This window comes from Lycorma delicatula, chromosome 7 (genome assembly GCF_047948215.1).
Source record: "Lycorma delicatula isolate Av1 chromosome 7, ASM4794821v1, whole genome shotgun sequence".
NCBI classification, from domain to species: domain Eukaryota; kingdom Metazoa; phylum Arthropoda; class Insecta; order Hemiptera; family Fulgoridae; genus Lycorma; species Lycorma delicatula.
Genome location: NC_134461.1, coordinates 3,137,254 through 3,160,519, shown reverse-complemented (window position 1 = coordinate 3,160,519; position 23,266 = coordinate 3,137,254). Strand labels below are relative to the sequence as shown.

The window sequence follows — 23,266 nt, the reverse complement described above, 5'->3', positions numbered from 1 at the left end:
CGATTTACTACCGATAGAGTTACATATTCCGGGATATCAGTACTGCGGACCGGGAACGAATTTAAAAAAACGATTAAAGAGAGGCGATCCCGGTGTAAACAAGTTGGACGCCGCTTGTAAAGAACACGATATCGCATACGCAACGTACAGCGATAACGAAAGAAGAGCGGCAGCAGATCGTAAATTAGCCGATAGCGCTTGGGAAAGAGTTAAAGCTAAGGATTCAAGTATCGCGGAAAAACTACGGCATTGGCGGTTACAAACGCGATGAAATTAAAAGCAAAGTTCGGCGGTGGAAGAGTACGAAGACGAAGAAGACGATCAAAAAGGAATAATATAAAACGCCTTGTCGAAATGATGAAACAAAAAGCGGGCGCTGCAGGGCAGGGATTATACCTTAAGCCCTACCCTTTGACCGGATCGGGGATGGGCGGTAAAAAAAAACGTCGTCACCGTCGTCGTCGTCGTCGTCTCCAATAAAGGGAATACCAGTGCGACCGCTATCGAACATAGAACTAATGTGGTACGCGAGAAGACTAAATATAGCAGATTTTAGAGGAGTCTTCATGTTGGACGCATTACCCACACAACCGAAGACTAACGAAACTGCGATTGTTAATCTTGACCGCAGTACCGGTCATGGAACACACTGGGTATGTTATAGAAAACGTGGACGGATGGTGGACTATTTCGATAGTTTCGGTAATTTGCGTCCACCTAACGAATTGATGCGTTATTTTCCACTCGATTCGATTATAAATTTCAATTATAACGCCAGACAGAATATAAACACGGTTATCTGCGGTCATTTATGTCTTGAATTTCTCAGTCGTGATTCGTCAGTCTACAGGTAAACATGTTCTGCATAAGTGGAAATACGTCGTTCTTACACGCTACATTCTTTCCGTCATTGGATTTGTCTGATGGCGAATGGGAATTGGCGTTGATAAACTTAACCACATACAACTCGATTCCAAATGTCGAAGAGGGAATCAACAACACACTTACTGTTGTACCAAAGAAACCTCAAAAACCGATTAAGATAACACTAGCGACCGGATCGTACGAAGTGGATGATATCGCCAAACGCTTGAGCGATGAACTCAAAGACAAAAGCAAAATAGATTTACTTATGCGTCCGAATAACAACACGTTAAAATGCGAACTTAAATGCAGTGCCGCGATCGATTTGACATCAACGGATAGTTTGGCACCGTTGTTGGGGTTCGAGAAAACTAATTTGACGGCGAATATATGGCACGAGTCATCGAAGCCAGTCGCCATTAACAACGTGAACACCGTACGGGTCGAATGCAACCTTATACGAGGCTCTTATACGAACGGATCAGAGGGACACGTGTTGCACGAATTCACGCTAAGCGTACCGCCTGGTTTCAAAATAATCGAATCGCCGAAGAATATAATCTATCTACCGGTGAATACGAAGAGCTTAGACGAGATCGCCATAAAGTTTACCGATCAAGACGGAAAACCGATAAACTTTCGCGGTGAAACCGTAACGGTGAGATTGCATTTACAAAGGAAAACGAAGTAAAACGAAAGCCAATAAATGGGGTTAATATACAATAGCGCTGGTACTAGTAGCGAAACGTCACGCAAACCGATCAGTCTACGTGCAAACACCAAAGCGTTAACATCGCGTAACGTGTTGTTTCTTCGAAAACTTGGTTTTACAGTTTTGGTGAATCGTAATGGCAGCGATAGGAGCGAATATGTTGGACGTCGGTGAAAGTGTTTCGTTCGACAACACGATCACACAGTACGAATATCATACCCATCTACCGTACGCTTCGTCGACTTACAACAACAACGATGAAATCCGGATTCCGATACACCTACAAGATGTGTACACGTTACCGCATAAAAGCTATTTGATGGTCGAAGGTGCGTTAACTACTAAAGCAGGCGATAAAAAGGCAACGGAATCGAGTTTAACAAACAACGCGATACCGTTTCTCTTCGAAGAGATACGATACGAGATAAACGGCGCGGAAATGTGTCGCGTACAAAAGTTAGGAATAACGACAACGATAAAGAATATTCTTTCCTTGCGTAAAAGCGAAGAAAATATTTTGGAAGACTTCGGGTGGAAGTTCAAAGCTACGGATAAGTTCGATTTAGATGAAACCACTGGAAGATTTTGTTTCTACGTTCCGCTGCGTATGCTGATGGGTTTCGCCGAAGACTACAAACACATAATATTGAACGTCAAACAAGAATTGGTCTTGCTTAGATCTTCCAGCGATGTGAACGCATTAGTGTCTTCCAAAGAGGCACCTGATTCCAAGTTGAAAGTGACTAAGATAGCGTGGAAAATTCCGTATGTTCACGTTGCCGATACGATGCGATTGCAATTGTTGAAGGTCGTAGAACGAGATAGACCGTTAGCGATTGCTTTTCGTACATGGCAGATCCACGAATATCCGGCTCTACCACAAACAAACATACATTCATGGACGGTAAAAACATGTGCGCAAACGGAGAAACCGAGATACGTGATATTCGGTTTACAGACGGACAGAAAGGATAAAGCTACAAAATCATTGACGCTCTTCGATATGTGCGAGTTGGTAAACGTTCGTCTGTATTTGAATTCGCAGTACTATCCGTACGACAATCTACAGGGAGATGTGAATATGATGTATGAAATGTTCGCCAGCTTTCGGTCCGCCTATTATAACAAACCGGAGGACGAATGTCCCGCTTACAGTTTGGCGGATTTCAAGGCCAGTGTACCGTTAATTGTTATCGACTCTTCCCGTCAGAACGAATCGCTTAAAACGGGAACAGTAGATGTACGTATCGATTTCGATACCAAAAACAATATACCAGCCAATACGACTGCCTACTGTCTCATTATACATGATAGCATCGTCACATACACTCCACTCACTGGAATAGTGAAAAAACTTATGTAATGCGGGAGGTATTTGAGATCGATCAATTAGGTGGTGGACGGGAAGAGGAACGTAAAAAGCAAATATTGTCAACGTGGCGACAGTTTACGAAATGGCTGATAACATTTAGTGTATTTAAAACGGGTATTGCAGTTGGAATAATCGTAACACTGTTACTGGGCGACTTTTCGCATGAATCTTGTACAACGATGAACCCGATACGGTGTAGAGTGACTTTTTCTGCACAATCGCCGGTTAACATACCGTTAGTATGGTGTAATTCATCGTCTGTGGAGGTTTTGTCCATTTTTTACAACGCTACAGTATCACCATCATCTTCAAAAAACGTGCCTGCTGGCGTAGTTAGCAACAACACTACATCGTCACCTTCAGAAAAAGCAATAGTGTTACCAAAGGTAAACATCGACAAAACCGCATTGAAGAGGAAAACCATAGTGAATGTAAAATCATCATTACCTTCAGCGAAGACAACAGTGTTACCAAAGGTAAACGCTACCAATATCTCATTACCTAACATAACGTTACATGCACATGATGATGCTGACTATGATGGTCCTCTAAACGAGGAAGAAGAAGAACAGGTGGAGGGGGTAACCCCCACCACTTCTACTTTGAAAGTATAAAAAGGCTTAATCCGACTGCGTACACAAATCAGTAGTTGTTGAGCATCCGTCATGGAAGGAAGTGGTGTTTATTCGCCAGACGACGTTCAATCGTTTCTATTCATGAACGATTCTTTGCATAACATCGATCGCCATCCTGAAGTTACGAAACCGACTGAGAAGGAGGTTAAATCGAAACCAACGAAGATCCGCAAAAGGAGAAATCCGCGTAAAAAATCTTATGATAAACCTTCTTCAGTTGAACACACGATCACAAAGACCAAGACCGATAAGAAGCAGAAGAAGAAGGACAAAAAGAAGGCGGATAAGGGGAACGAAGGGATATCCCCCACCAACATTGTGATTTCATAGACATCGTCGGTGGTTACATATCGCCATCCTCATACACGGATGAGCGATCGTCATGGAAGGAGTTATCGAGTATCACGGCTTTCTCGGCCAACGAGGTGAGTTTATAGTTAAAGAACTTGCTGTTGTCGGTGATGGAAACTATATGATTCTTCACTTTCGATCACCGTACCCAAAGTCTGAGTTGACATCTAAATACAAACGGATGGCCGGATGGTTGGAGAGGAATTTTCACAAAATCGATTGGAATTACGGCGAAGTCGTTTACAACGACGATATCATGAAGGCGTTATGTTCGCAGTTTACCACAATACACACCAAAGGGCTGGAGAAAGTGGAATTTTTGCGACGGTTTCATAACGATGTTCGTCAGATACCGGACGGCGCACCGAAACCGAATTCAAATTATATCGTAAATTGTCCGTACCACACGCACAAGGAGAGTGGAAAATGTGCGTTACAAACCGGTTGTTTCTACATGGAGTGGTTGAAGATGTGTAAAAAGCCGTTGGATCTGGTGAGAGAAGCCGATCGATTGCGATCGTTTGCGAACACAAACGCGGAAAACAAAGAGGAATTGGCAAAAAACGGTTATTACTATTCCTTCAACGAATTGTGTGTAAAATGTTGTTGGTGTAACGAAAGGATGGATGTGCATCACCACTCAACTCGTTGTCAAAACTGCATCAAGGAAAACGTACCGCTTTCGTTTGAACATGTTGTTCCACGTCGAGTACCGCTGTAGAGCTCATTATGCTGCAAGATGTTGATGAATCAACATCTTTGGTTAGAGATCTCAATTATAGTTATTGCCTTCCATCTTGGTTTTATGCCTGGAATATTATTTATGCTTGCACTGAATCACTTGCAAACATTTACAAAAAAAATAAAAAATAAAAAAAAATATAAAAAAAGATTCGAGTGTTTTACAGTAGGCCTATTGGGGAGAGATTTCACTCATGTAAAAAAAAAAATCTCAACGCGCCAGGGTTGCTACCTCGTGGGTGGTGTGGAAACGTAACCGTTTTTTTTAAATTTAAAATAACAAGCGGGAAATAACAGGAAGTACAGTCCATAACAGTCGCACTGATAAGGTAAATATATTTGTCGCTCTGCTCACTACAACATTCATTTCACAACACAGCTGCACATCAGACGAACATGGGTGAGAGAACATCGACATCATTCGAACTTGCTAAAGCAAGAGTGGTTTCCAGTATTAGAAACTTGGTGCGCAGTATCTCAAGTGTGAAGGGTGCAGATGTACTCTTTTTAGAATCGCTTAGTGAGGTATTAAGAAATGTGAAATGTGCAGTAGAACGAGGTGTTATACGAGATGAAGATTTGACCAGTACACTGCGATGTAAAATATGTCTGATTGCACGTGTAGGAGCAACGATACTACCGTGCGGTCACACATTCTGCATAGATTGTGTACGCTATTTAATACAACACAACCTTCCATGTGGGATGTGTAGACAAGCGGTGACTGGCTATATAAAAATCTATTTCAACTAGTCACCTCTCCGTCTTTCCCAAACTGTCCTTTTCAGGACAACAACACATTACACAAACAACACAAAATTACACGCGTAGACAAAACAAAAAACACTTTAAACCCCCATACAATAAATTGTAACTAATTATTGTTTTTTAATTTAGAAAAAACTATATTTATTTACATTTATTGAATGTAGTGGTCCCAAGGCCCGTGACACGATATGATATTGGATTTATCCACTATCAATTGTGTTACAAATGGTGAGGAGAGTGTTTTATAGTAAACCTATTGCATTTTTTTCTCCATAAAAGTCCTTCCGATGTGTAATTCTATCCGCAGTTTAGCGATGGACGTTGACATAGCCGCATCGGTGTGGACGATTAGATTTTTTCCGAATCGCCGCGTAAGAACGTTGCGTCATCTTATGAAACTTACAATTGCTGCGTTTCCTCACGCAACAAGAATTACCGCAGACATACACCGTTTCAATACGATTAGAGTGGTTTTCAATTACGACGCCACTTACGCTGAACTTCACGACGGTTTACAAGAATATTTAGACAGTTTAAAAATAGATACTGTAGACGGCTTGTGTAGACATTATATTAATTATAGTGACGACTCGATATAGTAGCGATGAAAACGTTTAGCGATTCGGTAAACGAATTGAGGTTTATTGCATCGTGTATTTGCAAATATTGTTTTATGATGCTTACCACCCACTACGATGTTAATGATGAAATACATGCTTTCGATTGTAAGAAATTCGACTATTGCGGTCGTGGTCTACCAGAATACTTATGTTCGTGCGAACTGATTATTGAAAACGTGAAAAAAATGCACGCTATGGTACGTGCAAATAAATACGAAGTGTTATGGGAAAGTCCGTTCGCCTGTACAGTTATCGATAGTAACGAACTCTATCGGTTGTTTTTCAAAATTGTCGTGGAAATAGGGGGTAAGAAGGTAAATCACAGTTGCAATTGCCATTCGAGTTTGAGCACTGCGAATGTTAAGATGGACACCGTAGCATTTATTAACGTTTTCAACGATGAATATTGTTTTCTAAAGAAGATGCCGTTCAGGAGGTTGACCGATCTTGATATCGGTGTGAGCTACGTACTGTTGGAAATGAGAAAAATATTTACTCAATACGGCGAACTCCGTATTTGCGTAATATTGTACGACAGCGAATCGGATGAACCGGAAAGCTTTCAAACCTAATTACCAAAGACGTATACAAACAGATTTACCGACGATGAATTGAACGTTGTAAAAAATCATTCGATGAAATTAACTTATTATGGAAAGAAAAAACTCGCCAACGGTGACGTTGACGAGTTCAACGAGGATATAAAAATAAGTTTGTAAAATTTTGCACGAGTGTTTGTAGGCCTATTGGGGAGAGATATCACTCGCATAAAAAAAATCTCAACGCGCTGCAGTTGCTACCTCTTGGGTGGTGTGGAAACGCAACTCGAACAAATTTATTTTTTTGTGGTGGTGGTAAAGGTTTTTAAGAGACTTATAAAATTTCTCTCATCCTCTCACAACGCGAATGTACCTTTACTAGAGAGGCTTTAAATCAATTAAATTCTTAAATGTACATAATTATAATTTTGTGTAACAGTCTTTTTTGCTTTATTCTTTTTTTCTTTATAGGTCTTCGGTATTGATTATTATTGTTTGTTAAAGTTTGTAAATACTGAAAAATCTCACCAATATTTGGATCGATATTTTCTTTATTATCGCACTCTATGTCGTACAATATAAATTGCTCGTCGGAAACAAGTACCATTGTGAATAGCGTTCAGTGGATCGTCTCTCAGTGAACGTGATAAAAGTAATTTTTATATGATACGACTGAACGCAAGTTATAGATAAGAAATTAAAATAAATACGATTCGTGGAATTATTTATCGTGTCGATAAGAACAAAAAAAAATAATTGGCTTGTGGTTTGGAAAGAAAAAAATTATTATCGCGTTGATAAGGAAAAAAATAATTGGCTCGACCGGATGTGGGTAGTAGATAAGAAATTAAAAATAGATACAATTCGTGGAATTATTTATCGTGACGATAAGAATAAAAAATTATTTATCGCTTCGATAAGAAAAAATAATTGGCTCGACCGGATGTGGTTAGTAGATAAGAAATTAAAATAAATACAATTCGTGGAATTATTTATCGCTTTGATAAAAAAATTAAAATTAATATTATTCGTCGATTCTTGGAATACCGAATGCGGATGTTGATAAGCAGATTTGTGGGTATAAAAAGCCATTCGTAACCGTCGTAGTCTCATTCTAGAGCTAACGTTTGAAGAAATAACAACATTATAATGACTGACGGAAGAAACAATTTTATTCACAATTTGAATAAGCGTCTTGTTGCAACCAACCTAGAGACGAAGAGCGTTGGTGATCTTACGATTGGGAAACCGTACGAGGTTGTATGGTTAAGAAAGATTGCAACGCGGTATGGAAAAAGTATCGTGTGTCGTTTACGCGATGGTGAGGAAACCATCTTCAATGTTTACTTGCCGAGAAGGTTTGCGGAAACGTTAAAAGAGGACGAATTTGACACAATAACTGAAATGAAGCTGAAACTCGTCTTCAAAGGACGCATCGGAAAAGCCTTCGATGTGATATTCGAGTAATACCAGGTAGCTATTCAAACTGTCCTTTTCAGGACAACAACACATTAAACAAACAACACAAAATTACACATACATACACAAAACAAAAAACACTTTAAACCCCCATCAATAAATTTGTAACTAATTATTGTTTTTTTAAACAAAAAAAACGATAATTTTTTACATTTATTGAATGTAGTGGTTCCAAGGCCCGCGACATGATGTGGTAATAGATTTATCTACTATCAGATTATGTTGCAAATGGTGAGGAGAGTGTTTAAACAAAAACGATCTTAGTTCTTTGTTTTTAAAATTTCTCACGAGGGGCGTCTTAGTCGTCTGCTAACGACAATAAATTTATTCGTACTTCTGCATTTGGTGTGAACGGTTGAACATCGGGAAAATGAATATTTTATTGTGTGTACAGATTTTGTGTTACATTATAACTACTGTAGAGTGTCACCATTCGTTATTCTACGAAACGTATATGCAAACGTTAGCTTTTCGGTGTAAAGTACCGCAACAAAGATCCGTACCGGTAATGAGTCTTTCGAAAGATTTAAATTCTCAAAGATTTATTTTCAGACCGGTTTATGTCGTTCTACATCGTTGTGATATAGGTTCGGGTTGTTGTCAGAGTCCTGAATTCGTATGCCAACCAGATGTTAATGGTATCGAAAAGGTGATAGTCGAAATTAACATAACAGAACAGTTTATTAATAACACTTTGAAAATGTATCATAGAAAAATTGTAGCTTCAAATCATACAAAATGCACTTGCCAGGATATCACCATACCTATCAGATGAATTTTTTTCGAATTGTGGAGGGGAGGTTGTGACATTCTGATTCGTTGATAGCAGGGTGTGGTAGTTGTGGTGGTGGGGAGGAGCTTATAAATACAGTGTAACTGAGTGAAGCAGTTTATTCGTTGAGAAACGTTCGAGTTATAAACATGATTCAGTTTAGTGAAGAAGATGTACGCGTGCGCGTCGGTGACCAACAACTGACGACTATGTGTTTTAAATTAAAACACAGTTACGTATATATTGTCGATTTATCTGAACATCATTTTGATAAAAACGGTGATAACTTGACCATAAGAGTGGTTTTCAATGATGATGATTTCGGATATGGACGAAAATATTATTGCGAATTTGAATGTGGTGAACAAGCTATCGCACTTATTCACAGCAAAGAAGTACTGTTTTCTGGATTCTACGGTGACGACGGTAATGTAAAGGCGTTCAAATTAAATCGTTCGTCGAATATGAATTTGAATGCGTCCGTGTTAAAAAATCTCAATACGTCGCATCGAAAAAATAACGTACTCGCTGTAAACGTGTATGCCGCAAACGAAAGAAGAAGAGTAACAGCTAATGTAGCGACGGACGGAGGACTTTTCTTCAGAGGTCGTGATGAGGTAGATTGTTCCGCCGATGGTTGTGATGATGATACCCAACCGCTGTTGGTGGCGTACGACACAAATGAAAATTCAGAATTCGATTACGTTAAAACCAATCGATATATGAAAGGACGTCACATCGCTTCTCTTTATTTTATTTTATACAAGAATACGAAACGCAAAGAAGAGGATAAAGAAAACCGTCAACGAATATTTTAATTTCTACGATGTTTAAATAAGTCCTTTTAAGGACTACAACACATTACACAATCAACACAAAATTACACACATACACAAAACAAAAAACACTTTAAACCCCCATACAATAAATCGTAACTAACTATTGTTTTAAAAAAAGATATTTATTTACGTTTACTGTATGCAATGGTTCCAAGGCCCGTGACATGATATGATATTGTATTTATCCACTATCAATTGTGTTACAAATGGTGAGGAGAGTGTTTAACACATTTTTTAAGTATTTTCAAAATAGTAGAAAGTGGTGCGATAGACATATGCTTGCAATATTACGTTTATGTATGCGAAACATTATTTCTTTACTTCTTTACAAGAGCGTGATGTTATAAACGACAAATGCAGTTAATGAATAATGATAAACTTACACAAGAAGGTAGGTTTCGCATACATAAATTAGAGAGTTATCTTGGGATTTTTTTTTGTTTCACATAGATGTGCTTTCTTGTATAAGTTTATCATTACTCATTACTTGCATTTGTTGTTCATAACATCCCGGTCTTGTAAAGAAGTATCATGAAGACGTTTCTTAAGATATAAATAGTCGAGTGTTTTTTAGGCCTACTGGGGAGAGATATCACTCTAAAAAAAATCTCAACGCACCGCGGTTGCTACCTCTGGGGTGGTGTGGAAATGCAACAACACTCTAAACCCCCATACAGTAATGTAAAACTATTTTTTAGAAATAAAATTTAGTCGATCGGCATTACTGGATGAAGGTTCCAAGGCCTGCGGTGTAATCCGACGTCAGATTCACCATCTGTTGTCGAATTACACTTGCGAATGGTGAGGAGAGTGTTCCAACACATAAATTCATTTCATAACTTTTTTTTTTTACAGATCCAGACACAACCGGATTTAACCGGTTAAAACAACTCAAGTCACTTTTGTATTAGTGACCCGATAATAATAAAAAAAAAATTTCTTTATCGCATCCGCTCTTATTAGAGAAGACGTTCGAGTTCGCACGTACGCACTAACGGCTAGTGCGCATGCGCCGATTCGAATTCCAACGCTGCGATTGGTCAATCGGACAACTTCAGACCACGTCGGTCCCACAATTCTTCAGTCGAGCGCCGCATCTCGCACGGTAAACACGTCTGCGTCACTATGCTGACGCACGCACGCAAACACACGCGCAGCAGACACCGCCGCCACCGCCTCCCGGTGCACGATCCACGACGAGAACCTCTCTCCGTCGCGGTAACGCCTCCCGACGCCATCGCCTGGACGACCAGGATCATCCTCGAGGTACGTCTATATTCACTTGTGTGTATATATATGTATGTGTGTGTGCGCGTACAGACTGATGTGACGTTAAAATTCACAGCTTACGTAGAACATTTTTCACTCATTACATCAGGGAGTCACCGCAGCCGATTGGTTTAAGGCGTCAGTCGGTCGCGTCCCGTCATGACCGGGTTCGAATCCTCTAGCCGACAGATTTTTTTTCACTTTAAATATTATTTATTTATTTAATTCAAATCGACCGCCACACAACAGTGATACCAACCTTTGAAATATTTCTTCAATATATAAACATGTCAACAAAAAATAAATCAAGTTGGCAACACTGACTCACTATCGACATAAAATAAATCAAGTTGGCAACACTGACGGGGCTCCGGCGTCAATGACGTTTCCAAGATGGCGGACGGCAGCCATCTTGGAATCCAAGATGGCGGACAGCCGCCATCTTGGAATGACGTCATTTTTTGACGCCGTACCCCTATTTCCGTACTACTACTGTCTCCTGTTAGTTCGTGGTAATTCACGACCGCAACTAGAAGACCGGGCTCAAGCGGCTTTGTCGACCGCGGAGGGCTGGATGGACATACAAAATTTAAAGATTTCTGTGCCCAGGACGAAATTTATGCTTCTCAAGGGTGCAGACAAATTATCGTACAGTCGTAACCCCACATTAAGAATAAAGGCAGTGTAATCAGCCGAGCTAAAGTTCATAAGTACCTAGGTGTTTTGTTTGCTGTTTAGCAAACACATTAGGCAAGTAGCAGCCGACACCTTCTCAGTGATGTATAAGCTTAGGAGGATTACTCGGAAGGATTACGGGCTGTCGGGCCGTCATTAGTACATTGTGTACCGAGGTGTCTTCGAAAATATCCTCTTAAGCCGTGTCCGTTTATGCCTCTTATGCTGCGTCCGTTTGGGCGCATAGGTTGGACAGAAATGGAGCACTTATTCAGAATTTGTTCCCAGCGCAGAGCATTAATAGTATCCACTACTGTTTTTTTAGAAAAACCTCCTACGAGGCTACCACGTTATTGGGAAAAACTCTCTCAATCGATTTAGTGGTGAAAGTTCGGGTGGCCATGCGGATGTTGCGAAGAGGCAGAGAGGCCGAAGTATTTGGGATGCGGTTTCGAGCCGGGCTTGTACCGGAGCGGAACGGTGTTCACAATGCATCGGTTCTAAATTTCGTTCAGTTGCCAATCTCCCGCCTGAGGAAGAGGCTTTATAGCCTCGCGATGGATGCATGGCAACAACAATGGCACACCACGACTAAGGGAAGGTCCTTGTATAGATTATACAAGGCTTGGTGGGATGGTATGCCTCCCCTTCGTTTTTAAGGGCAATGGGTGCCCAGGTGCTCTCCAACCACGCGAACTTGATCCAATATTTGTTTTGGTTCTGCCTGTCAGCTGATAAGCTGTGCGTATGCGGGAAGGTAAAGTCGAACGAACATATTATGTTCGACTGCCCAGCTTTTGAGGGGGACAGAACTCAGGCCACTCAGGGGGAAAATTGGCCACTCATAAGCGACGAGTAAATTTGGTGTGAGCCGCATTGTCGGACCGTCTGGGTGTTCTTTGATGCCATTGCTTTGTTCAACCGGCATCGGTAGTTTATTTAAGGGAAATACTCATACCTCGCTGCTGTAGGAAGCTACCCGAGAGTTAAGGCTGGCTATCAGCCAATTAAAGTTCCAAGCACTTTAATATTGACGGACAGGTACTTGCTGACATTCAGTATCCTAGGCGTCGTAGCGAATTCCTGTCTTGACGAGATAAATTTAATTTATTGAAGGTCATATATATATTTCAGTATGAAATAGAAGATATGACAAGTGAGCAGTGGGACACAAAACATGTGGTGTGTGGTGCCACACACCACATGTTTGCCCTTAGTTCCCTCGCGCAATTACGTTAGCTCTAGGGGCTAGTTAGGACACTAATCGCTAAACTGATTCGAGGCTCAGTAGCCGTTTGTGGCACGGACATTCGGTCCTATGCTTTCGGGCTACCGAATGGGGTGATGGCGGGAGAAATGGCATGCAAATCAATCAATCTTCTTTTAGCTATATTTTCCCAAATGCTTCTTTCTTCATCAATTTGCCACAACACCACCTCATTTGTCACTTTACCCACCCATCTGATATTTAACATTCACCTACAGCACCACATTTCAAAGGCTTCTAATCTTTTCTTGTCAGGTACTTCGATCATCCAAGTTTCACTGTCATATAAAGCTACACCCCAAACGTATACTTTCAAAAATGTTTTCTGACGTTTAAATTAATTTTTGATGTAACCAAATTATATTTCTGACTAAAAACTCGTTCTCCTTGTGCTATTTGGCATTTTATATCAGATATAAAATATTATATATTTTAAGTGATATAAATTCAGATCTCGGTACTCTATCTCCCTTTTCATCCTCTTTGACTCCTCATCTTCCTCTGAAACATTAGTTTCTAATTTAATTCCTCCGTATAACTCCAATACATTCCACCCACCTATCAACCATTTCTTTCATATTACAAATCGGTGTACCATCTTTATTTAACACATTATTAGATTTTAATTTATGTACCACAAACCTTTCCTTAACTTTCCTGTAAGCTCAGTCTATTTACCAAAAATCATTTCTCTTTCCACTTCTGAACACTTTTCTTTAAATCCACTCTTCTTTTGCTAATTTGCACTTCCTGTTTATAGTATTTCTTAAGTGTCGTGAGTTCCTTTTACCTTCTTCATCACTAGCATTCTAATACTTTCTACGTCCATCCATCAGATGCATTATATTCTCTGATATCCAACATTTTCTACCAGTTCTCTATGTTCTGACTAAGTTTGCTTCTGCTGATTTAAGAATTTCCTTTTTAACATTCTTCTTCTATATTTTGTACCTTATTGTTTTTACTCAGACCTCTTGCGATGTCCTCCTCAAAAATTTTCTTCACCACCTCTTCCTCAAGCTTCTCTAAATCCCACAGATTGATCTGACAATTTTAAGTGGTCATTAAATTAAAGTCGCTATCAATGTCCACTCCAGGATATGCTTTGCAGTGAGTTGATTTCTAAATCTTTGTTTAACCATGATATATACTCTATCTGACACCTTGCAGTATCACAAGGCTTTTTCCATGTGCATATTCTTCTATTAGGATTTTTAAACTGGGTGTTGGCAATTATACTTTATGCAAAACTCAATAAGTTGGTCCGATCTTTCATTCCTTTTGCCCAGCCCGTATTCACCCACAATATTTCCTTCCTTGCCTTTTCCATCTCTTGCATTTCAATCTCCAACTATTATTTTAAATTTTCACCCCTTTTATGTGTTTAACTGCTTTGTCAATTTTTTTGCATACACACTCTACCTCATCATCATCATCATCATGGGTACTTGTAGGCATATCAAAGTTAACAATTGTAGTCGGCTTAGGTTTTGAATTTGTTCTTATCGCAATGATTCTATCGCTAAGCATTTTTAAATACTCTACTCTCTTCCCTGTCTTATTGTTCATTACAAAACCTACTCCTGCTTGCCCTGTATTTGAAGCTGTGTTAATTATTCTAAATTCACCAGACCAAAAGTCGTTTTCTTCTTCACACTGAACGTTACCGTCACTCACCCTTAACAACCAACACCAAGACTAACCAACACCCTTAACAACTACTGAAAGAGCTGCTGCCTTCTTTCAGGAATCATTCCTTAGTCTGGCTCTCAACAGATACCTCTCCGATATGGTTGCCCTTCAGTCCAGCTACTCTGTATCACTGAGCTCTCAACCCCTCTCACCAATGGCAAGGTCTAATGATTTATAGAGGGAGGACTTCTATTCATCCAGACTGAACCAGGATGAATGAAAATTTATTAAAAGTCAATAAACAAAACATCGTTATCATTATGTCTTAAAATAAAATTTTAATTTTAAATAGTAAAATTTTTTATTTTTATTAAAAATAACCACTACAAATAGAAGATACAAATAAAGACTGTCATTTATAAAAATATCTCAAATAAACTAGTAACAAAATAAGAAAATCTGATAGTAAATAAACAGTAATAATAAATGCTGTTCATCCACTCAAGACCATAAAATAATTTTATTCTTTCAATAAAAGCAACTTAAAAAATTGTTTAAAAATCAAAAAAAATTTGTAATTATGTATAAACAGCACATAAAGAGATTAACTGTAACAAACGTGATAAAAAAATATGTCGTAATAATAACAAATGTTATTAAGATTAGATTTAAAAAAACATCTGATAGCAAAAAAAAAAAATAAAACAACTATATTCTAGTTTTAAATCAATTTAGTAATACATATTAAGCTCAGAAACTCCTAGAAGTTCAAGGGTTGTTTAAAATTAATGAACAATTAAAATTAAAATACATGTAAATAAAAAAAAATAAGTCATCTGGAAAAATTATATCATAAAAAAATAACAAACTAATAAAACAAAATATATACATTCAAAAATGGAATTTTAAATATTATAAATATACAAGTACAGCATTCTTACACATACAAGCACATAAAACCATTTAAGTTAGAAGTAACAGTATATCAATAAATAATGAAAGCGATCAAGAAATAATAGAAATAATACAGTTTAACTCCATTTAAGAACACATGCATTCCAAAGAAAAATATCCTAGGAAATAAGATGAATTAAGATAAGAATTAATATAATATTAAACAATATAATTTAGTTTGATGATTAAAATAAAATTAAATTAATTTATTACTCATAGTGTCTTTCATATTAAATCAACGAAAATAAATGCACTTCTCATATTCATATCCAGTATTTCAAATAAAATTTACAGATTTGGCTCTACCCATTAAGTGATGCAACTTTTTTTTTCAGATTTTTCAGACAATCAGTTTTTTGTATAGGAACCCAGAAAAAATTCTACCCACCTGATGCAATCTCTGAAAGAAGGTAATAATATTGCATCTTGTAATCTGCAACTTTGCTGAGAACCATTCATTCTCAAGGATGCAGTCCAAGGTTTCCACTGGAACAATGCACAGGTAACAAACAGTTTACCCCTTCACAATCTATTTCCAAGATCCACAACAAAAACATTAATGCATAAATCTCTTGTCATAATTTCTGACTGTCTCACACATGACACAATAATAGTGCACCTTTTCCAGAAATATTTAATTGGTTTAATGCAGTCTCATTTTACTACAAAACCAAACCTTATCTATTACTACAGTGATGGTCCTGCCTCTCAGTACAAAAACAAACTTAATTTTTTTTAACCTCTTTTACCATGTTGTCAAAGCAAAGTGGCATGTTTTTGCCACATCTATGGAAAAAGTGCATGTGATGGTGTGGGAGGGACTGTTAAAAGACTTGCAGCTACAGCAAGTCTTCAAATGACCTACAATGGCCAGATCGTGACTCCACGACAGTTGTATGACTGGGCAAATAGACACATTGAGTCGATACATTTCATTATAGTACAATTGAACAGCATAAAGGAGAAGAAGAGGCTTGGAAGAGTAGGACAGTGACAACAAGAACTATACCAGGTACTCAGAAACTCTACTGTTTTGTTTCACTGAACAAAAATCAGGTACAAGTGAGGGTGCTTTCATTTTCTAAAAACTCAACAGTAGCAGGCATAACAAATATTGAGGATGATCTTGAATTCACAGAAACGGTTGGGTTCTTCATCAGCATATATGATCATCACTGGTGGGGTTGGGATGTGTTCTAGACTCAAATGAGGAAAATCAAAGTGAGGATGACGTTCTTACATCCACATGGACCTTCACCTTCGTTCCACTAGCCAGACTTTGAGGATGTTCGTAATGTATGTAAGAGTGATGTTATTTCAAAAGTAGATCCCAGGGTAAACAGAATTTATAACCTCTCAAACCAAAAAGTGGACAATGTTAACCAAAAGTTGTAAAAAGAAGTGTACACTGTGTAATTCTTCTGTAAATATCTTTGGAAGCTATAAGAATTGCAGTTAAGTGGTGAGTACGTACAAGCTCATTAATCTATTTCACCATGATCACATTGGAATCCCATTATGAAATGTTTAACTCGTGTACAACACATTATGAAGGAAAAAAAATACACTTTTGGATATATTCAAGGTCAAATAAATGCTGTGGTTACCTTTAACTATTAATGTCACAAAATCTTGCCAAAAGATATATCAAATGAAAGCACATTTCAAGAGCTTTAAAATGATACCAAACTGAGCTCTCTAGCTCTTACAGGACTTGAGATAATTAATTTTTTGTAATTAGCTGAACATTGCTTTTGAAATTTTTTCACTTTTTTAGAGAATCCTACATTAAAAAAATGAGTGAATAAAAAATCTGAAAAAACATTTTTTGCATCATTTTATAGATATGATCAATCCTGTGAATTTTATTGAAACTGGTGATGGTCAAGTTGTGAGACTTGTTGACATGGAATGACCCTATAAATGCACAAAAACTGAGTTGGTGTAAACAATTAATATGATAATTAAAAAATAATAACAAGAGAAAAAATGAAAAATCTGATTTACTTACATTTTTTATTTCTTAAATTAGAGTTTTTCATTTTTATATTACATCAATTTATTAAAATATTTTTGTAATACAAAAATTATCAAAAATAAGTCCTTTTTATCTTTATAGCCCAGAGAGAAATTATTCAGTAATAATAAACTCTAACTCTGTGATGTTGATGTAGACAATGAAAAATACTTAATTATTTGGTAAATATATCAAATTTTTCATTTCCCATTTACACAGTTCAGTTATCTTTATACCTAACATTACACCAAAGGAAAAATTTACCATAAAATTTTATATATCTCTATGTTTATATATTACAAAAAAATCTATTTTTGTTATAAAAATTTGTTTTTCTCATCATCCTGTATAAACTAATGAGGATAAGTGGACAATAAACCGATCGATGAACATTCACACAAAAGAAGGAAAAATAAAATAAATAAAACACCACAAGCTGTAATAATAAAATAAAATTGTTATCTAAAAATAAAAGAAGCATTTAGTAAGAAAAATGCCAGCAAAGGGCTGCCTAACTTTCCCGGCTTTGTCCTTGACAAATTTTTATTTCATACAAACCACAAGATCTTTAAACTTTAAGGACTCAGTAATGTAATATTTAGAGTTCAATTGCAGGAAATTTGCTCAAAAATCAAAATGTTCATTAAAACGTTTGGCTCCGACTGATTTCCCTTGATCAAATGATATTTTTAAATTAGAATTGTAAAGTATAATTAGGAGAAAACTCAAAATTTTTAGAACACATCCCAATGGTTTTTTGGGACTTAAAAGTATATTTATTGGAATAATTATTTTCTTCAATAAGTTGGCTAGATTTGGTTAAAGGCTAAAAAAATGATTAAGAAAAAATTGTGCCAATTTTCATATTTTATAGTCAATGGGTTTCCAAGATGCAAGGCAAAAAATGTTTAGTAACAGTGCTGAATATTCCCCAAATCAAATCAACTTAAAATTTCATAAGTTTGAATAACTTTATTAAGTATTTTCATCATACTAATACTCAAATTCACAATTTACAAAAAATAAAAAAATTAGAAATGGTGAGAACAATCTTCCCATTTTTTTTAATTTTGTCAAAAATTTAATCCCATCAATCAACACACACACACACACACACACACATATATATATATATATATATATATATATATAGATTTGGAAATCTCTATAACGTTTTTGTGTTTTTCAGACTAAAGAGATACTGAAACAACATTTACAAAAACCTGGTACCCAAAATTTGGCCAATTGTTGTACTTTCCTGCTATGGCAAAATTAGAACTACTGGTGGGAATGTAAATACAATTATGTAGTAAGATTGAGTTAAAACTGGAAGAAACATCTTATGAGTGTTGTAATTGAAATGACTTCTGCATAGATATGAAATTAAGAACACTATGGTAAAGGATTAACCCCCTTTAACATGTTAGTTATGCAGGTAAATGTGATCCCCTAACAAAGTGAATTGTTTTTTTTAAATAAAAGTACTGAAACAAGCATGTTAATTGGATTTATTTTATTTCAACTTCTGCTTAAGATATGTATATAATATTTCAAACTTTAATAGAAAACATTCTAGAATACTGATTAATAGATGTTTTAGCATGAAAAAGGCGGTATACATATTAAAAATTTCATCTATTAAGTCTACTACATCACCAGAACCACTATGCATTATACTACCAAATTCATCCTCATCATCAGTCTCATCTAATCTAACAGTTATCTTTCAGCATCATAGAAATCAGAGTCTGATGCTAAGTCATCTAATAACTTTGCTACTTCATTATCAACCACATAAGCACTATTTTCTGGCATGTTTGAAATGTTTACTTTCTACAAAAAATATCTCTAAAACACAAATTGAAAACAAGAAATCAAGTGCATACAAATTCAAAAAATATATATATAAACACATAAAACTTGTATTATAAACACAATGTTTCTTATAAACATATTGGAAAAAGAAAACATTACAAGAACAAAACAATACTAAAAAAGATAAATTACATTATGGAAAAAACGTACTGTAAACATAATGTTTTTATAACAAAAACTGTAAAAACGTAAGTGTAAGCTGAACAACAACATTGAACAACCTGGTGGAAATCAGAATGACAGCAGTGTGGTGGGAGGAACAGGCTACAGTAAAGGAACGTTCAAAACAGCTGTTTCTCTTGGCAACTGTTACAGAAATTAGTCCTGTGAGCAACATTATATAGCCTAATGATACTATTCCACTATATTACTAAATAAATTGGCTCTTAAGTCATTTTACCCAACAGCAGCTGATAGCAGTACACAAAGCGTACTATTATTACAAAACACTGGGACTGAATTTTCACTGCAGTAATAGTACAGAAAACGCGTCTAAAGGTTAAAAATGATTGCTGATCTAACAGGTACGAGAAATATTAAAAACTCAGAAGTTTAGCTGAAAATAGAAGAAATATAGATGTACATGGTGCAAATGACTACAATCTGCAAGGGAAGATCATATGATAAGTTATACAAAATGTAATTAAACTAACAGAGAATACAAGAGTTAATATTAGTAATTTTAGTAAATATTAGTTTATAATTTTTTTATGTACAAAATATCACCAGTATTATATTAGTTATAATCAGGGAATCATTATTAAACAAGTAACTTCAAAATTGTTTTGAAATTTTTAGATATAATAGTTCTTAATAAAAACTGCTACATGAAAAGCATTAAGGTTAGAGTTAACATTAAGGTATGGCAATACTAAACACAATCTTGTATGACACTTCGCCTAATATATATATAAATGGAAATATAGTCACTATGGACAGAGACTACATCATACATTTCACACTATTAGTCATGTGGATGATGGGGAGTCAGCTTATGAAAGCACAATCAGCCATCTTCAACAGCGACAAGTCCAACTCTCATGACTATTAAGGTTAGTTTATGGTTTATTTTGTATTTCTGCCATTTAATTTATGCTGATCTCCAATTTTTCGGTTGTTAACATAATCATATCTCAGTATGAAAAAAGTTGATATTGATCAAGTAATCTCAGTATTACAAAAATGTCTACTTGCGAACACTAAAACACGGAAGCTTGACTTTAAAATAGAAGGAAATTTCTGAATACAGTATATTAAAATAAACTACAGACATAACTAACAAAGCAGAAATAAAGTAATAATAAAACAGCCAGCTAGATTTTTAATATCAGAAAATACTTGCCCTTTTCATGATTGAATAGAAACTGCCAGATCCATGTTGCAATTAAAACTGAGGTAGCAGTCATGGTGACTATTTGCCATGGTTCTTTATTTGACAAACAACCATTAACAGATAATTTAACAGCCTTCAAACCAAATTCAATGCTATCCATGACCTGCAATATTTAAAAATGCAGAAATAATTGTTTAATGTCGTATACAATAAATATAATACAATGATTTGATACAACTCCTAATAACATCCAGAAAGAAAATTAAAGAGTTTGACAAATTTTTTTTATAGATTAAACTGTGCTTAGGATAACGAAAACAGGAAAAAATAAGCAAAATTATTAAGGCTACCAATGTATAGAAAGAAGGATGACTGTGATTATAACAAACAGATAATGACTAATCATAACTAACAGTTAGAATTTAATTTTCATGTTTGCTCACTTTGTTAGAAATTTTATTTGGTTTGTGTGTAATTTACAATTTTTTTAATATCAGACTAAAATGCTCTGAAAGTATTAAAAATTTCCAGGAGGAATAAATTGAAATGATTTTCATCAGTTGGTGGCTTAAAAATTAAACACTACTGAAAACCTGGACCCTTGAAAATTAACTTCAAAAGCATACGAAAATTTTCACAAAATCGACAACAGGGTATAATAGTTTACATCTCAAGCAAATAGTAGAGTTCATATACTTACATCTGCCGTTATATTATATTTCACAAAATAAATACACAATTTTAATATTCAATAAATCACCAGTAATCAAGTATTACGCAAAAATAATACAAGGACATTTTCTGTATTAAATTGTTGTCTTCGATGGTACATACACAGAACTACAATCTATACAAATTTTAAGTGATACGTTCTTCATTTAAACGAATAATAAACCAATAATTTAATTTACTTTCAGCTATGAAGTTTTACTTTATTTTCCGTTTAATTAATTTCTATATTTACACCAAAAGCAGTTAATACTTACTTCTCTATGATTGAAACGAAATACGTTTACGAAAAATATTAAAACAACAAATCCTACTTTTCATGAGTAAGAATAAAACTTAATTTCGATAAAAAATTTAATTTCAGTAATCAATAAACTTCACACAAAAATCCTTGCTAAACAGATTCTCAAATCTTACGAAAGGTTATGTGTCCATTGTGCAAGTCAGCTGACTGCTCATCCGTACATAAACAAAGAGAACCGATCGACTACTGTCTGTAGAGTGCGTATGCGTTACACAGTGATAGTAGAAACTGTGTTTATTGCTTTGCATCCCTGTCGATGACTTATTAAAACTGTTCTGTAACCCTTAACAAAAAAAAATTAAATAAAAAAAATGTATACATATTATATTTTTATACGTAAAATATAATTACAGCCGATCTTTTAATTTCATATTCTGTAGTAATTAGAAAATCATTCATATCTTGAAAATACGTAATTGTTAATAACAATGATGTAGTAGCGTACTTTCAATGGTACCACCTAAGTGTTACCTATAAGAAACTCACAACTGCTTACAAACTGAATTTCAAAATTAAAATTTCTGCTAATAATAAGTTGGAATATGGTATAATTTAACCCATCACATCAAGAGAGAGTATGCACCTTCTCATATAAACAATCCAGTATAAATTCTAGTAAATGGTAAGTTTATTTTAGAAAAGTGCTCCAAGTTACTTTCATAATTTGTGAATATTTCTTCTGCCGCATGTAACACCTTTGAATTTGATTTTCAACTATGTAGAAGTAATGGATATTGTCATTCTTTACCTTCAGTTAACCAAAGAACAGTTTCTGGAGGGAGAGTTGTCTGCAAATGGCTGTCTAAAAAAAGGTTTTCGCCAGTGGGGCCTGAATAAATACTAGGAATTTTTAATACTTATGCAGTGTTTGTACATCTTCCAGAAAAAAATTTTCTTGATTGTTTAAAATTTGCATAAATAATTTCAAATTTAGAAAAAGATCAAACATACTCATAAAAATTATTAACGGTTATCTATTCTTGCCTTATCAGGAGTTTCTGAGAATACCTTTTTAAAAGTCCTCTTTCATACTTCATAAAATTTTAAATACTCAGCAAAAAACAGTTTGATTATAGAAAAGCCTTTTCAGTATTACCCCAGCATGTACAGACTTTACAGGTAGTATTGCCTGGAAGCTAAAGACCATAAGAATTTCTGTTGATGCAATAAAGTTTTTTTTATTGTATCATTTTACATATTAATTTCAGTACTGGATCATTTAGTGTTTAGGATTTTTTTTGTACAAATCTAACTTCAGGGGTTGTAAGCTGAACTTCATATTACATTCAAGTAATTAAAATATATAGTGTCCTGTAACTGGAAAACAAGTATTACGCAAAGATTAGTATAAGTGTCTTTACGTTTCTTAATCTTGTAAATGATCTGTTTCTAATAAAATAATTTTTATAAGCTAATGAAACTGTAATATTGATTTAAAATTACTGAGGATTTGTGATCTGATGCTGTTGATTCATTCAGTAAATTAGAAGATTGGTTTACAGACAGTAAATTAATTGTA

At 35.7% G+C, this 23,266-nt stretch overlaps 1 protein-coding gene across 1 annotated transcript in view; it reads right to left on the bottom strand.

Annotated features, from left to right (window-relative positions):
* Sply (Sphingosine-1-phosphate lyase) overlaps window positions 1–21,910 on the bottom strand; it is a 91,835-nt gene extending 69,925 nt beyond the window's left edge. Inside the window, exons 1-2 of the mRNA XM_075370723.1 lie at window positions 21,701–21,910; window positions 20,724–20,877 (exon numbers count right to left, since the gene is read on the bottom strand). Coding sequence (XP_075226838.1) covers window positions 20,724–20,874 — 151 coding nt within the window. The 5' untranslated portion in view covers window positions 20,875–20,877; window positions 21,701–21,910. The remainder of the gene's footprint in view (window positions 1–20,723; window positions 20,878–21,700) is intronic.
* Window positions 21,911–23,266: the final 1,356 nt, after the last annotated feature.